Source organism: Pan paniscus, chromosome 1 (assembly GCF_029289425.2).
Source record: "Pan paniscus chromosome 1, NHGRI_mPanPan1-v2.0_pri, whole genome shotgun sequence".
Lineage (NCBI taxonomy): Eukaryota > Metazoa > Chordata > Mammalia > Primates > Hominidae > Pan > Pan paniscus.
This window is the reverse complement of record NC_073249.2, coordinates 164,694,067-164,711,399: the sequence shown is the minus strand read 5'-3', so window position 1 is coordinate 164,711,399 and position 17,333 is coordinate 164,694,067. Positions and strand designations below refer to the sequence as shown.

Here is a 17,333-nt window from a genome sequence, read left to right as displayed (position 1 = left end):
TGGCATGTGAGAGAAACAGTGAGGAGGCCGGCACAATGGGGCAGAGAGAATGCCAAGGAGAATGTTAGGGGAGAGGCAGAGATGTCACAGGACACATCACTGCAGATGACCCTAGAGGTTACAGGAAGGACTTCAGTGATGGTCCAAGAGAGTCGAGTTTCCTTTGGACAGTTTTAAGCAAAAGATTGGAATAATCTGCTCCATTGTAACAGAAACATCCTAGCCGCTATGGATGGAGGGGCTGAAGCGAGAAGACCAGTGAGAAGGCTAGAAATAATTTCATAGAAAAACGAATAGAATTTTACTGGCTGCGGTGGCTCACGCCTGTAATCCCTGCACTCTGGGAGGCCGAGGCAGGTAGATCACCTCAGGTCAGAAGTTCGAGACCAGTCTGACCAACATGGAGAAACCCCGTCTCTACTAAAATACAAAAAAATTAGCCAGGCGTGGTGGCGGGTGCCTGTAATCCCAGCTACTCCGGAGGCTGAGGCAGGAGACTCGCTTGAACCCGGGAGGCGGAGGTTGCGGTGAGCCAAGATCACGCCATTGCACTCCAGCCTGGGCAACAAGAGTGAAACTCCATCTCAAAAAAATAAAAATAAAAATAAATAAATTTAAAAAAAAGAAAAACCAATAGAATTTCATGAGGATGGAATGTGGGTTGTGATAGACAGATGAGCCAAGGATGACACCATCCTTGAAACTGGAAAAATCAAGCTGCAGTTGCCCAAGATGAAGAAGGCTCCAGGAGCAAAGGTTGCAGGGAGCAAAGCCTCCATTTTAGACATGTTAGCTTTGAGATTCCTGGAGACGTCCCATAGATGTCTATGGACCCAGTGACAACTGGATCCATATATCCAGTTGTGACATCCAGTGGGTGACTGGATATATGGATCTGGTGTTAGGTAAGCATTGGAGCTAGAGGTACAGATTCAGGGATTATCATCACTTAGATGGCATTTACATTCATGAGATGGATGGGATGGGATATGGGATGGGATGGAATGGGAGACAATGGGATGGGATAATATGTTTAATGGAAAAGATAAGAAGCTCAAGGACTAAGCCCTGTGGCCCTCAGTTAGAGGTTTAAATAATAGAAGGAATGGCCAGAAGTGGTGGAAAATAAACTAGTGAATTGTGGTGTCATGGAAGCCAAATGAAGAAATGAAGAAAATAGTTTAAGGCCGGGCACAGGAGCACATGCCTATAATCCCAACACTTTGGGATATCGAGACGGGCGGATCACTTGAGCTCAGATGTTGGAGACCAGCCTGAGCAACATGGCAAAAACTCCCTCTCTACAAATACAAAAAAATTAGCCAGGGCTGGGCTTGGTGGCTCACGCCTGTAATCCCAGCACTTTGGGAGGCCAAGGTGGGTGGATCACCTAAGGTCAGGAGTTCGAGACCAGCCTGGCCAACATGGTGAAACCCCGCCTCTACTGAAAATATAAAAATTAGGCCGGGCACGGTGGCCCACGCCTGTAATCCCAACACTTTGGGAGGCCAAGGCAGGTGGATCACGAGGTCAAGAGATGGAGACCATCCTGGCCAACACAGTGAAACCCCATCTCTACTAAAAATATAAAAATTAGCTGGGCGTACTGGCACTCGCCTGTAGTCCCAGCTACTCGGGAGGCTGAGGCAGGAGAATCTCTTGAACCCAGGAGGCAGAGGTTGTAGTGAGCCGAGATCGTGCCACTGCACTCCAGCCTGGTGACAGAGCGAGACTCCGACTCAAAAAAAAAAAAAAAAAAATTAGCCAGGCATGGTGGTGGGTGCCTGTAATCCCAGTTACTCAGGAGGCTCAGGCAGGAGAATCATTTGAACCCGGGAGGCAGAGTTTGCAGTGAGCTGAGATCGTGCCATTGCACTCCAGCCTGGGTGACAAGAGTGAAACTGTCTCAAAAAAAAATTAGCAGGGCCTGGTGGTGTATGCCTGTGGTCCCAGCTACGTGGGAGGCTGAGGTGGGAGGACTGCTTGAGCCTGGGAGGTCAAGGCTACAGAGAGCCAAAATCATGTCACTGCATTCCAACCTGAGCAACAGAGTGAGACCCTGTCTTTAAAAAAAAAAAAAAAAAAAAAGTTTGAGAGAATAGTCCTTGTGTCAAATGGTCTAGATAAATTGAGTAAGATTGGGATTGAGAACTGACCCTTGGATACAGCATGGTTTCTCTAATTCTCCCCTTCTTTATAATGAAATACCTTTTTTTCACTTTTTCCCCAGGTTGTAGCAGATACCAATATAAGCGCCATAGCAGCTCAGCTTGAAAACATGTCTACAGGCTACCACCTTGGTTCGCCCACTGCTGAACACCATCCAGAAGACACAGAGTGAGTATTTCAGATGCAGAGGGCCTATTATACATGTGGGCAAAGCTCGGAAGAACTTTTCCAGACACTCAAGTGCACTCTAAAGGAGAGGAGGCCAAAGCGCCCGTGACTTTTTCTAAATTCTAGGGAATCCTTATTTCTCACAAGGCTTAATTCCACCACATGAGTTCTTGAAAGACCATTGTTGCAGGGCCTGCACACACACTGCACCTGGTCACTTTGACACAGTGCCTATGCCTGCTTCCCTAAGAAACCACGGATGTATAGCCCAGGTGCACGCTGCTTTATTGTGCAAGGAACCATGTTTCCTGAACTTCTAGGCTAAAATCTTGTTCTGAGATGAAATCTTGTTGTTATACTTGCTGACATGTTTCATTAAAACCAGTCATCGCAGTTAAAGTCGTTCATTAAAGCAGGGTTTCTCAAACTAGAATATGCATAAGAGTAATCTAAGGGCCAGGCTCAGTGGCTCATGCCTGTAATCCCTGCGTTTTGGGAGGCCGAGACGGGTGGATCGCCTGAGGTCAGGAGTTCGAGACCAGCCTGGCCAACATGATGAAACCCTGTCTCTATTAAAAATACAAAAAATTAGCCAGGTGTAGTAGCGGGCACCTGTAATCCCAGCTACTTGGGAGGCTGAGGCAGGAGAATTGCTTGAACCCGGGAGGTGGAAGTTGCAGTGAGCCAAGATTGCACTACTGCACTCCAGCCTGGGCAACAAGAAGGAAACTCCATCTCAAAAAAAAAAAAAAAAAAGAGGAGTAATCTAGGGAGCATGTTTAAAGATGCGAATTCCCCAGGCCACATCCCAAAATTCTGACTAGGTGGTCTGTGGTGGATTCCAGAAACCTGATGTTAACAAGTTTCCCAGAGTGATTCTGCTACAGATGGGCAAAGGATCTACACTTTGAGAAATGCTGCCTAAAGCTATTCCTCTCAGGTACCAGCAGTGCCTGGTCACTAGTAGGTGCTCAATAAATGTTTGTTGACAGATCTGGATGGTTCATTTGAAGGATCTCATGGTCATAGCCCGTCCCAATTTTTTCCTGGTAGTTCCTCACCTAAATGACATCTTTGAGTTTATTTTTCTTGAGGAAAGAATATTAAATTAAGCTCATTCTACCTTTTTCTCATTATAAAAGTTAATACATGCATGCCATGAACATATGACAACACATAGAAATATAACATTTTTCAAATTACGGTGGCCTTTTCCTTAAAAAAAAAAAAAAAAATCAGGACCTTTATAGGAAGTACAGCGTACCTTTAGCATCCTTTGATGTGGCTATGGAAATACAGAGATCCCCTTGTAATCTTAATTCCTTTGCTATAATTCCATGGCCTCTGGCAGGCTGGGAACCACAAGCTTAAAGGAATTTAAAAATCACTCATAATCCCACCACTGCTAACACTGGGATTTTTTTTTTTTTTTTACTAGCCTTCTATATGAAAGTAAATTTAAACTAATTGGTTGAAAATGTTATGATATTGTGAGATCAATGGAGGCAAATTCCATCTGATGTTGCCAGTTGAGGAGTAGAGCCACACTCCTCCCTCTTCCCCCGAAAACATGTCCCTGAGTGTATATAGGCACAATTATAAGGGTCTTTAATGATTTGATGGCCGCAGGAGGTAGCTCTAAAGCAATGGCTTTGGGCATCTAGCTTCTCATTCCAGTATCTTTGGAAATGGGGGCTGTGTTTGAAAGAAGAAACATGAATCGAATTTGTATCCAGCTGGTGAGCTGTTACTGAGAGTGCTTGTAAGGCCACAAAGTGGGGAAAAGTAGAGCCTTATTCATGAGTCATAATCATTCACCTATAGGGGGCAATTCATCAGTATCTCAACAGATATTTATTGAGCACCATTCTAAGGCCAGACACTTAGGCTAGGTCCTGAGGACTCAAACTTAGAAATGTAAGTAAAGATATTGCCCCAGTCCCCAGAGAGCTGCCAGAGAAGTGGAAAAACAGACCCATAAATCCATAGTTATAAAAGATAACTGTAGGAGAGCTAAATTCATTGAGAGAGGGTCCTGTGAAACCATGGATATGGGGCATAACTCAGTTAAGGAGTGTAGTTGGAGAAGCTGATGCTTAAGCTTAAGAGAACTGGAGCCAGTTTTAAGAGAAGTGGATCCAGCATAGTGGTGCATGCTTGTAATCCCAGCTACTAAGGAGGCTGAGGCAGGAGGATCACTTGAACCCAGGAGTTTGAGGCTGCAACGGGCTGCAGTTGTGCCACTGTACTCCAGCCTAGGAGACAGAACAAGACCCTATCTCAAGAAAAAAAAAAAAAAAAAAAAAAAGAATTGGAATAAACAGGTGGCATTCAAAATAGTTAAGTGTGGTGGCTCACTCCTGTAATCCCAGCACTTTGAGAGGCCAAGGCCTGGGCAACATGGTCAGACCCTGTGTTTATAAAAAAAATGTAAAGACAAACAAAACAGTTAAAAACAGTTAACAAGGCCGGGCGTGGTGGCTTATGCCTGTAATCTCAGCACTTTGGGAGGCCGAGGTGGGCAGATCGCCTGAGGTCAGGAGTTCAAGACCAGCCTGACCATGGAGAAACCCCATCTCTACTAAAAATACAAAATTAGCCAGATGTGGTGGCACATGCCTGTAATCCCAGCTACTTGGGAGGCTGAGGCAGGAGAATCACTTGAACCCGGGAGGCGGAGGTTGCGGTGAGCCAAGATCACGCCATTGCACTCCAGCCTGGGCAACAAGAGTGGAACTCTGTCTCAAAAAACAAAACAACAACAACAACAAAAAGAAATCAGTTAACAATTTATATAGCATAGATCTTCAGCAATAACTATGGATGTCTGCTGTAAACAAACAGTAAGTACCTCAACAAACAACTGGTAACAATGTGAACCAGCTGAAAACCCTTTAATAAACCCAGCAAAATTGGCCAGGCGCGGTGGCTCACGCCTGTAATCCCAGCACTTTGGGAGGCTGAGGCGGGCAGATCATGAGGTCAGGAGATCGAGACCATCCTGGCTAACATGGTGAAAAACCCCGTCTCTACTAAAAATACAAAAAAAATTAGCCAGGAGTGGTGGCAGGCGCCTGTAGTCCCAGCTACTCGGGAAGCTGAGGCAGGAGAATGGCATAAACCCGGGAGGCAGAGCTTGCAGTGAGCCGAGATAGCGCCACTGCACTCCAGCCTGGGTGACAGAGCGAGACTCCGTCTCAAAAAAATAAATAAATAAACCCAGCAAAATTGAGGAGGGAGAGAGGGAAGAATATTCTAGTTAAATAGAACAACATATTCAAAGATTGCTTGTGTCCCCATTTTGCAAATTTCTCTAAGTACATGAATGGCTGAATTTATATGAGATGACTTTGCCTCTCAGACATGCATGTTGCCACAAAACAAAGGATGCTGCCAGTACACAAATATGAACTACCTATCATAAATAAGACAGGGTCTGGGTTTCTGCCTTTTGAGCAATAGCATTTGGGAATAAGAAATTGGCATCACCTAAACTTAGATTAAGATTAAATTACTGGGAGCCCACATAGGTAATTTAATTTTTAGCCATGTTGTTTCTGAGAGAGAAGACTTCCACACTGGACGAAGCTTTGAAAAGCTAAATTTTACATTTGAAACAGATTTTCTTTCTCCATTTTGTTTCACCTTGGTTTCTCTCTTCTCTCCTGGATTTCAGTTCTCATCTACACAGTCATGATCCTGAGTTTCTGACAAGCACCACACATGGTGCTGGGAAGTCTCAGATGACTAAGACAAAGAGGTCATAGTCTGGTAGAGGAAATGGATGGCTAAGTAATTACAATATGATACAGTCCGTGCCAAAATGGAAATTTGGACTCAATGCAGGGGAAGCACAGAAAAGGTTGTGGGACCCATCCTCCCAAGAGAGGCAGGATAGCCTCACATTGGAAGTGAGTTTGGAGAATGAGTTCCTGCCTTAGGTGGAAGTGGCCAGGGCATTCCGGCAGAAAAGGAGCAGCAGTCTGAGTGCGGCAGCTCACGCCTGGAATCCCAGCACTTTGGGAAGCGTCAGGTGGATCACCTGAGGTCAGGAGTTCGAGACCAGCCTGGTCAACATGGCGAAACCTCATCTCTACTAAAAATACAAAACTTAGCTGGGCATGGTAGTACACATGTGTAATCCCAGCTACTAGGAGGCTAAGGCAGGAGAATCGCTTGAATCTGGGAGGTGGAAGTTGTAGTGAGCCAAGATTGTGCCACTGCACTCCAGCCTGGGTGACAGAACAAGACTCTGTCTCAAAAAAAAAAAAGAAAGAAAGAAAAAAAAAAGGTAAAATAAAAGGAGCAGCAGTTTCCTGAGCTGCGAGCTGATGTTATCTGTTATGGACAAGAGTTTATGTGAAGACTGGCAGTCTCCCACCACACTAGGAGACACGCTACCTCTGTCTCCATGCACATGCTTCAAGGATGTGACGACAGCTTCCTTCAGCTGTCAGCAGTAAGTTTAAAAGTTAAAAACTGGCCGGGTGCAGTGGCTCATGCCTGTAATCCCAGCACTTTGGGAGGTAGAGGCAGGCAGATCACTTGAGGTCAGGAGTTCGAGACCAGCCTGGCCAACATGGTGAAACCCCATCTCTACTAAAAATACAAAAATTAGCCAGGTATGGCACACACCCGTAGTCCCAGCTCCGTCTCAAAAAAAGAAAAAAAAAAAAAGAGTTAAAAACTAAGCATATAGAAGAGTGCTTTGACAATTTCAGCATCATGACTTTATCTTTAATTAGAAATCAGTGAGTTTTATGAGAGAAACCTCTAAAACATCAAGAATATTGGTGATTAATTAGCATGACATGAGAAGTTAGAAAATAACTTTCTAGATTGCTTTCTGAGAGTTTGATCTGATAAACCAAACTTCATAGTTTTGCAGTATGAAAGTCTCTCTCAAATCTGTATTCTTCCAATTAAATGAAATTCCCTCTCAATATCTATTCTCGAATTAAACAGCATGCATTGTGTTTTCAGAACACCTCCACCTAAGATTATTACTTTGGAGAAAGGCTCTGAAGGATTGGGGTTTAGTATTGTAGGGGGTTATGGAAGTCCCCATGGAGACCTGCCAATTTATGTCAAGACTATATTTGCAAAGGTATATCTTCTTTTTTAATGTACTTTTTTAAAAAAATTAAACCTAGGTGAGATTTTTTTTAAGTGCTTTGCTTTGCTTTACTTTGGGTTAAACCTGGATGTGTGCATGTATGCTCATTTCATTTGAATCTTATAGGAAATTCTCACACAGGAATAGTGAGAGAAGAGTTCTTTTACAATGGCGGAGTCAGAAGAAGTGCAGTCTTCTTTGGATTCTATGACAGAAGCAGATGCTCACAGATTTTTAGAGTGTCTTCTTTCAGCAACACAGCATAAGGAGCAGTGCCACTCTTTAGAAGGTGTCCTTGGAAGTATTGTTCTGAGCTAGAACAAAAAAACATTTGGCTTTCTTCTTGAAAATAACAGGCACCAGGGGGCTGAGGCAGAAAGGTTTGTGGTGTGCAAGCCTCGAATCAGTGCATTCTTTATTTTATTTTTTGAGATGGAGTTTCGCTCTTGTCACCCAGGCTAGAGTGCAATGGCTTGATCTCAGCTCACTGCAACCTCTGCCTCCCCGGGTTCAAGCAATTCTCCTGCCTCAGTAGCTAGGACTACAGGCGCATGCCACCATGCCTGGCTAATTTTTGTATTTTTGGTAGAGACGGGGTTTCGCCATGTTGCCCAGGCTGGTCTCAAACTACTGAGCTCAGGCGATCCACCTGCCTCGGCCATCTAAAGTGCTGGGATTATAGGTGTATGCCACTGTGCCCAGCCTGAGTAATTATTTTTAACTTCACTGTGATTTTTTTAATTGGAATTTAATTTTTTATAAATTTTGAAGATCTCTGAGAAGTATTTCAAATTGATATTACAGTTTTTTTTTCTTCTTTGGTTTTATCATAGTCATTTGTTTATGAACAGATCTTGTTGAACTGCTTTGTTTTCCTAAAGAAATAAAGGTCTTCGAGGCTGGGCATAGTGGCTCACGTCTGTAATCCCAACACTTTGGGAGCCTGAGGTGGGTGGATCACCTGAGTTCAAGACCAGCCTGGTCAACATGGCAAAACCCATCTTTACTAAAAAACACAAAAATTAGCTGGGCATGGTGGCACATGCCTGTGATCCCAGCTACTTGGGAGGCTGAGACATGAAAATCCCTTAAATCTGGGAGGCAGAGGTTGCCATGATCCCAGATGACGCCACTACACTCCAGCCTGGGCAATCCATCTCAAAAAAAAAAAAAAAAAAAAAGAGAGAGAGAGAGAGAAAGGTCTTTGAAAGGAGAAATAAGAAGGAATCTGTCTCTTTCCAGAAAGCTAAACTATACATTAAATACAAGCTTGCTTTTACCTGTGCAGATCTTAGATCACCTGTAAATTGGGCCCAGTGACCTGCCATAAAACCCTTTAGTCATTTGGCATTTACTTTTGGACCACACTGAGCAGCTGCACATTTACCCCCTTCCTGCATCTTGCTAGAATGCCTAATAAGGCATGTTATTCCCAAACAACCTGTTAAACTGGTGATAGGCAAAAGAGGAGCGGAAAGGCAGCACAGAAACATTCTGGGTAGCAGAATGCTTATCCCCAAGGTAGATAAACCATAAACTGACCATCCTTCTCCTATGACACATTTAACACCCTAAGTTGTTGGGATAATTATTCTTTGGAGGGCATTATTATACTTTGCTTTTGAAATAGCCAGCTATGTAGATAAGGACAGTGGGAAGGCTGCAGAGTTAGCCCCCATGTTTTAACACGTTCTGCTGGCCTGCTGTTGCCTCCACAAAGCTCCTCCAGAATGTTTGCAGTCACCCGTTCACTTCACGATAACTGGATACACACAGAACATGGGTCAGCTTCTAAGGCCTTTTGACCTGGACCCAGAGCTTTAGCAGACTGCTCCAGCTGTTTGCACTTTCAATAGACTGGTGGGCTGGGACCCAGACACCTTTTGATGGCACCAGAACATACAGCTGGGAGCCAGACACCCTGACGGGGCACCAGAACATACAGCTAAGAGTAAAATGGCTGTGCATTGCTGGTGAATTTTTAAAAGAACCCACCAGCATCCACACAGTGGGACAAGAGTAGTGGGAATAAAGAATGGACTGTGGTTCACACAGAATGCCCTCTCAAAGGTCCCATTGAAAGAGCTCCTTTAGGAAGCACCCATGGAAGTAGAAACATTATAAGGAATAGATATTGAATATCCTTCATGTATTTCGTTACTTACAGAATGGCACACCTAAAAATGAAAAGCTCTGAATTAAAAAAAAAAAAAAAAAAAAAAAAAAAAGACAAATTTCTAAGCCTTATCCAGTGGCCCACTTAGCGCAGTCAGTCTTACTAAAAGAATATTCCAGGCCGGGTGCGGTGGCTCATGCCTGTAATCCCAGCACTTTGGGAGGCCGAGGCAGGCAGATCACTTGAGGTCAGGAGTTTAGGACCAGCCTGGCCAACATGGTGAAACCCTATCTCTACTAAAAATACAAAAATTAGCCATTCGTAATGACAGGCACCTGTAATCCCAGCTACTCGGGAGGCTGAGGCACGAGAATCACTTGAACCTGGGAGGCGGGGGTTGCAGTGAGCTGAGATCACACCACTGTACTCCAGCCTGGGCAACAGAGTGAGACTCAGTCTCAAAAAAAAAAAAAAAAAAAAAAAAAAAAAAAACAAAACAAAAAAAAAAAACCTCCAATGTAAATAATAGTTATTATTATTATTTAAATAGTCCCAAAGGATTTATTATAAGATTTACTTTGGTGAGTTTTAAAAAAATCTTTGTGACTGGGCACAGTGGTTCACACCTGTAATCCCAGCACCTTGGGAAGCTGAGGTAGGAGGATGGCTTGAGCCCAGGAGTTTGAGACCAGCCTGGGCAACATTGAGAGACCCTGTCTCTACCAAACATTTAAAAATTAGCTGGTCATGGTGGCACACATCTGTGGTCCCAGCTACTTGGGAGGCTGAGGTGGGAGGATGGCTTGAGCCCAGGAGGTGAAATCTGCAGTGAGCTGTGATCACACCACTGCACTCCAGCCTGGGCAACAGAATAAGTCCCTGTCAAAAAAAAAAAAAAATTAAAAGAAACTTAGGATACCAAAAAGATCACATGAAAAACTATACCTTTCAAAATTCCTGTGGGGGAAATGTGTAACTCAGTATCAGAATTCATTTTAGAAAGACTTCATTAGGCCGGGCACAGTGGCTCACGCCTGTAATCCCAGCACTTTGGGAGACAGAGGCAGGCAGATCACGTGAGGTCAGGAGTTCAAGACCATCCTGGCCAACATGGTGAAACCCAGTCTCTACTAAAAACACAAAAATTAGCTGGGCATAGTGGCAGGTGCCTGTAATCCAAGCTACTCGGGAGGCTGAGGTGGGAGAATCGCTTGAACCTGAGAGGTGGAGGTTGCAGTGAGCGGAGATTACACCATTGCACTCCAGCCTGGATGACAGAGCAAGACTCCATCTCAAAAAAAAAAAGTTATCTTGTTCAACTAAGAAATTATTTAATTCAACCCCTCCAGAAATTATTTAATTCAGCCCCTCATAACTCCTACACACCCAAAGTGCCTGCGAATGATGACTGGCACTTTGGGCGTATAGAAGTTGAGAGACTTAGTCAATATGACTAATAGGCTGTCAAGTCCTTCCGTTTTCTTTCAGGTATCCGGTTGAAAACTTAAAAATCCAAGCCAGGAGGGGGATGATGGCTCATGCCTGTAATCCCAGCACTGTGGGAGGCCAAGGCAGGTGGATCACCTGAGGTCAGGAGTTAAAGACCAGCCTGGCCAACATGGCAAAACCCCATCTCTACAAAATATACAAAAATTAGCCGGGCATGGTGGCAGGTGCCTGCAATCCCAGCTACTCAGGAGGCTGAGGCAGGAGAAAGGCTTGAACCTGGAAGGCGGAGGTTGCAGTTAGCCAAGATCATGCCATTGCAGTCCAGCCTGGGCAACAGAGTGAGACTCTGTCTCCAAAAAAAAAAAAAAAAAAAAAAAAAAATCCAAGCCAGCCTTAGGTCTTAGTCCCTTCAGCAGCTGAATGTTACCCTAAGCCAATAAGAGATTGACCTAAACACTTCAGCAACTCTAAAAATTTCAGGAGCAGTTTTTCAGAGCCTATGAAATCTGAACCATGAACTTGGTTGTCACTAGTGTTTTATTTTATTATATTACCACCACGTTGAGTAAATGCCATATGTCATACATTTAATCCTTAGAACAGGCCACAAGGTAGATAGTAGATGCCCATTTTACGGCATCTGAGAAGACTAAGTGACCAACTTGGGACAAATAGCAAGTGAGTAAAGAGCCACAATTACAAAGTAGGTAGAGGTTTTCAAGCCATGCATTTATTTCTTTTTTACCTTTTTCCCTGTAGTCTACAAATGCAGCATTGGTAAAGTAGGAGAGTAGATACATATCAGTAAGTGCTCATCAACCAAGCACTGCAACACTGGAAAAAGTCCAAATCCTAGAAAGTTAAAAAATCATCCTGGCTGGGCACGGACTCATGCCTGTAATCCCAGCACTTTGGGAGGCTGAGGCAGGTGGATCACCTGAGGTCAAGAGTTCGAGACCAGGCCGGTCACGGTGGCTCACACCTGTAATCCCAGCACTTTGGGAGGCCAAGGTGGGCGGATCATGAGGTCAGGAGATTGAGACCATCCTGGCTAACACGGTGAAAAACTCCGTCTCTACTAAAAATACAAAAAATTAGCCAGGCATGGTGGCGGGCGCCTGTAGTCCCAGCTACTCGGGAGGCTGAGGCAGGAGAATGGTGTGAACCGGCGAGGCAGAGCTTGCAGTGAGCCGAGATTGCACCACTGCATTCCAGCCTGGGCGACAGAGCGAGACTCTGTCTCAAAAAAAAAAAAAAAAAAGAGTTCGAGACCAGCCTGGCCAACATAGTGAAACTCTGTTTCTACTAAAAATACAAAAATTAGCCGGGCCTGGTGGCAGACGCCTGTAATCCCAACTACTTGGGAGGCTGAGGCAGGAGAATCGCTTGAACCTGGGAGGTGGAGTTTGCAGTGAACCGAGATCGCACCATTGCACTCCAGCCTGGGCGACAAGAGTGAAACTCCTTCTCAAAAAAATTAAAAAATTCTTTCCTTGCATTACTAAAAAAGATAAATAGCTTAACATAGTTTTTAAAAAATTAATTTACACAGATATCTGAGATTTACTGAAGCCCTTAAATCTTAGCATGTAAAATTTAATAAAATCAACTTTGCCTAGTAATTCTGATTTTATCCAGTAAAATTACTTGTTTAATTTTGTCTTTAATACAGTTGACACATTACTTTCTTAAAAGATTTGAGTGAAGTTGCAAGTTTTGGGGTTTATTTTTGAGACAGAGTTTGCTCGCTCTTTTTGCCCAGGCTGAGTGCAATGGGATGATCTCAGCTCACTGCAACCTCCGCCTCCCAGGTTCAAGTGATTCTCCAGCCTCAGCCTCCCAAGTAGCTGGGATTACAGGCATGCACCATCACATCCAGCTAATTTTTGTATTTTTAGTAGAGACAGGATTTCACCATGTTGGCCAGTCTGATCTTGAACTCCTGATTTCAGGTGATCCTCCTGCCTTGACCACCCAAAGTGCTGGGATTACAGGCATGAGCCACCATGTCCGGCCAGTTGCAAGTTATTAATATTTAATTTTGATATTTTGCCCACAGTATAGACCTGATTTCGAATACTTTTTTTTTTTTTTTCCTGAGACAGAGCTCACTCTGTCACCCAGTCTGGAGTGCAGTGGCACTATCTCAGCTCACTCCAACCTCTGCAGGTTCAAGTGATCCTCCTGCCTCAGCCTCCCGAGGAGCTGGGACCACAGGCATAAGCCACCACGCCTGGCTAATTTTTTGTAGAGACAGTTTCACCATGTTGCCCAGGCTGGTCTCAAACTCCTGAGCTCAAGCAATCCTCTCGCCTGAGATTCCCAAAGTGCTGGGATTACAGGCATGAGCCACTGCACCCAGCAGGTTTTGAATATTCTTTATTGCACATTCATTTAGAAATTCCACCATTCTCACGGTTTAGAAAACCTGTCTGATTCCCCAGCACCTCAGGACCTCCAAGCTGCACATGGACACAGATCTCAGGAGCGTTGGTGCCTCCTAGCTCGGCTTCTGATTGAGTCGGTCAAGGGCCAAGTGCCTGTGGGCTTTGGTTGCCCACTGAAGTTTGACCTCATTTAGAGGATTCTTCTGGCACTGACTTTTCAAGGGACTGAAACAGTTACCCCTACAGATGGTGAAACCTCCTGTAAATCATTTTTTAAGGTCTTTTCTTCCCTTACCAGTCCAAAATGTTTCTAGTAATATCGTGGCATTTTTAGATATGCAGCTTTAGAGTGAAAAAACCCTGAAGTTTCACTGGCTTTGTGCCGTTTTGAGGAACTATGCATGACTGAGTATATAATAAAAGTAGTCATTTAGAAACCTATTTAGATGATCAAAGATAAAGTGGAAGGTTTTGAATATATTACAAAATTTTAGAGATGCTACACTTGTATATATTTATATGTAGATAACAGCTTTATTGAGATATAATTCACTTACCATACAATTCACCCATTTAAAGACTACACTTATTTTTGACAGATCACAGTGCTGATAGCTTAATAATGCAATGGGAACTCTGTATAATGGTGGTATTTGCAGTAAGACTAACACCAGATTCAGTTCTATCTGCCTTTTTCTGTATATTACATTTTCATGAATAGGACATGATATGACATCCAATTCCATTTAATACTAAATAGTGAAATAAGGTTCTACTTGTATTAAAAGCAGTGTATCAGTACATTTCTACTAGTATGTTATTTAGATTATCCATAATTATAGTTACTATTCAACCATTATTATTCAAACAGCATATCTTACATTTTTCCTAATTTAAAACATTACCTAGAAAAAACTTAACTGGTAGTTTTTAAAGTTACTCTTTTAATATGCACACCAGACAGATGTTAGAGGTTTTAATATTAATTTAATATAAACTGTGTTTTACCCTGGATTAAACTGAAATGTTTCTTGTTTGTAGGGAGCAGCTGCAGATGACGGCCAATTAAAACGAGGGGATCAGATTTTAGCTGTTAATGGCGAGACCCTGGAAGGTGTTACTCATGAGCAAGCAGTCGCCATTCTAAAACACCAGAGAGGGACTGTAACCTTAACTGTGCTGTCATAAGCCTCGGGCCTGATCACAAGATAGATGTTGTTGTTTAGAATATCCACAGGCAGATGAAGTTCTGAGTGGGTATGAAAAGCACCCTCAACTAAAATGCACCTTCATTCTTATTTCTTGTCCTCTCTGCTCAGGAGAAATGGCTGAGGTTTCATGTGAATTTCCCAAATCAACAATCATCTCCTAATGTTTCCCAGTTCCTGTCACCTGTTGGTGAGGTTGATTTCTAAAACTTAAATGAGTCTACCTGTTTTGCATTTAATTTCAGTGTTCTGCTTTTTTTTTTTTTTTTTTTTTTTTTGAGACGGAGTCTCACTCTGTCACCCAGGCTGGAGTGCAATGGCGCAATCTTGGCTCACTGCAACCTCGGCCTCCCAGGTTGGAGCGATTCTCCTGCCTCAGCCTCCCGAGTAGCTGGGATTACAGGCATGCATCACCACACTGGGTTTATTTTTGTTTTTTTAGTAGAGATGGAGTTTCCCCATGTGGGCCAGGCTGGTCTTGAACTTCTGACCTCAGGTGATCTGCCTGCCTTGGCCTCCCAAAGTGCTGGGATTCCAGGCGTGAGCCACTGCGCCCAGCCCAGTATTCTGATTTTAACCAACTGGTTCTGATTATATTTACCAAAACTGGAGTTAACTTCTCTTTCCTTATACTCTTCTCTCCCTATCCCCTACTCACACCGAGGCTTAACAGCAACCTCAGATCTCATCCAATGGACAGAAACAAATGTTAAGCAACTTGTCATCTCACTCATGATTTACTTATGCTAATTGTCTCTTCAAGTAAGCAAGAAAACATTAGCAGTGTAATTAATTTACCAGTGATCCCCAAGATGAAATACCAGATTCTCCTATGGGAAATTACTGTGCTGTCTTCTGTATGACTTATGGTCAAATAAGTCTCAAATTCATTTCTCTGGATAGATCTTTATATGCTAGTCATTGGTGATTTTGATGAGTCAATTTACAGACTGTAATCTTCTAAAAATTCTGAAAGACTAATTGTTTTCTGTGCCATATAAATGCATACCACTGAGCAAATGAACCTTATTCTCAACAGGAACAACTAGCATACATGTTCTGAATTCTAACAGTGCTAAATTACATTCAAGTCCAGGAAGATCACCTGGAATTAATGGCATTTCAGTCGGCAGGCATCATTCCCACCCCTCGGTCTTAGGAAAAGGAGGTAGAAGCCCCAGAACCACACTGCAGAGATCAGCAAGTTTTGTCTCAAGTCAGACAAGGTCTAGGTGGCCTTAGCCTTGTGCAAAGTGGGTGACATATTTGATTATCTTTCCCTTTACCTCCATAGCAGTCAGGCCAGCAGCATGGACTGCAAGAACCTAAGGGAGCAACATACTTAGCTGCAAAGTGAGCAAGTGAATTGAGCCTAGGAATCTGTGATGAAAATGCATGGCTGATGTTTCCTGATCTCCAAGGAGACTCCCATTTGCTGAAGTTCTGCATGCTAAGAAATCAACTACAGCAGAAAATACAAGAATACCTTTAAGTTGATTATTGGCAATCTTATTCATATATTAGCAAGAAAAAGGGAGAGATGCTTACTGGTGGATGCTATAGAGTCCTCTGTTTTTAAAAGTACCACGGCCGGGTGCAGTGGCTCACGCCTGTAATCCCAGCACTTTGGGAGGCCAGGGCAGGCGAATCACGAGGTCAGGAGTTCGAGACCAGCCTGGCCAATATGGTGAAACCCTGTCTCTACTAAAAATACAAAAATTAGCTGGGTGCAGTGGCAGGCGCCTGTAATCCCAGCTACTCAGGAGGTTGAAGCAGGAAAATTGCTTGAACCTGGGAGGTGGAGGTTGCAGTGAGCCAAGTTCGTGCCACTCCACTCCAGCCTGGGTGACAGAGCAAGACTCTGTCTCGAAAAAGAAAAAAACCATGAAGGATGAGTACTAGAGTCAGTAATAGAAGTAGTTCAGCACTATTTAACTACAACACAATGCTGCAAATATTTCACAGTAATTATCAAAATTTAATGGGCTCTAATTTAAAATGTTATTTAATAAGTATAGATTTTAATTGAGAATTATCTTTGAGTAGATGTAATCACAAAGTGCATTAACTCTTGTTGGAATATTTTATGGCTATTCCAAAGTATAGAGTGCCTAAATTTTGTGTTGAAAATGTCTTTCATGATGGTATTAAGTTTTCTGAAATTACACGTGGCTTTTAAAATTTCTAATGTATCCAAGATGTGCAATGTTGTTAGGATCTCATTCTTCAGTGCATGAAAAGCTACTACCCTCAGAACATTTTGTGTTAATTGTACCTGCAAGAACACCTCAGGCAAGCCAAGAAGAAATGAAACCCAAATAAAACTTGAAAATGCACCTTAAAAATATATATACATATAATAGTTTTGAAATGGGATTCTGCTTTATTTTGATGGAATGGCCATTAAATACACATTTTGAGATAATACATTGTTGTGGTGTTTCTTTATACATTATCCTTTTAGGTCGTGCTAGTAAAAGTATATTGATGAAGGAATTATGATGCTTTATACTTCTTACTGCACTAAATTGATAGAACTAGTACTTGTCATAATCGGTTCTGTCTCCGCTCACATGACTAATACATAATTGCCTTTCCAAAAAGATATTTTTGCCTCAGAACTTACTGACAAGCTGAGAGGCTATGAAGATGGAAATTTGTGAAAGAAGTAGTGCTCTTATATTTGGCCTCATCATTTGGGCCATTTCAGTATAGTAATG

At 43.0% G+C, this 17,333-nt stretch overlaps 1 protein-coding gene across 6 annotated transcripts in view; it reads left to right on the top strand.

Annotated features, from left to right (window-relative positions):
* Nucleotides 1-17,040, top strand: part of PATJ (PATJ crumbs cell polarity complex component) — a 422,746-nt gene extending 405,706 nt beyond the window's left edge. For 3 of the 6 annotated variants that reach the window (XM_034966355.3, XM_034966351.3, XM_034966345.3), the window contains 3 exons: nucleotides 2,231-2,337; nucleotides 7,321-7,444; nucleotides 14,447-17,040. In XM_034966355.3, the coding sequence (XP_034822246.3) occupies nucleotides 2,231-2,337; nucleotides 7,321-7,444; nucleotides 14,447-14,593 (378 nt within the window). In that variant the 3' untranslated portion in view covers nucleotides 14,594-17,040. The other 3 variants (XM_057298703.2, XM_034966361.3, XM_063600805.1) reach the window with 2 other exon arrangements.
* The last annotated feature ends 293 nt before the right edge of the window (nucleotides 17,041-17,333 follow it).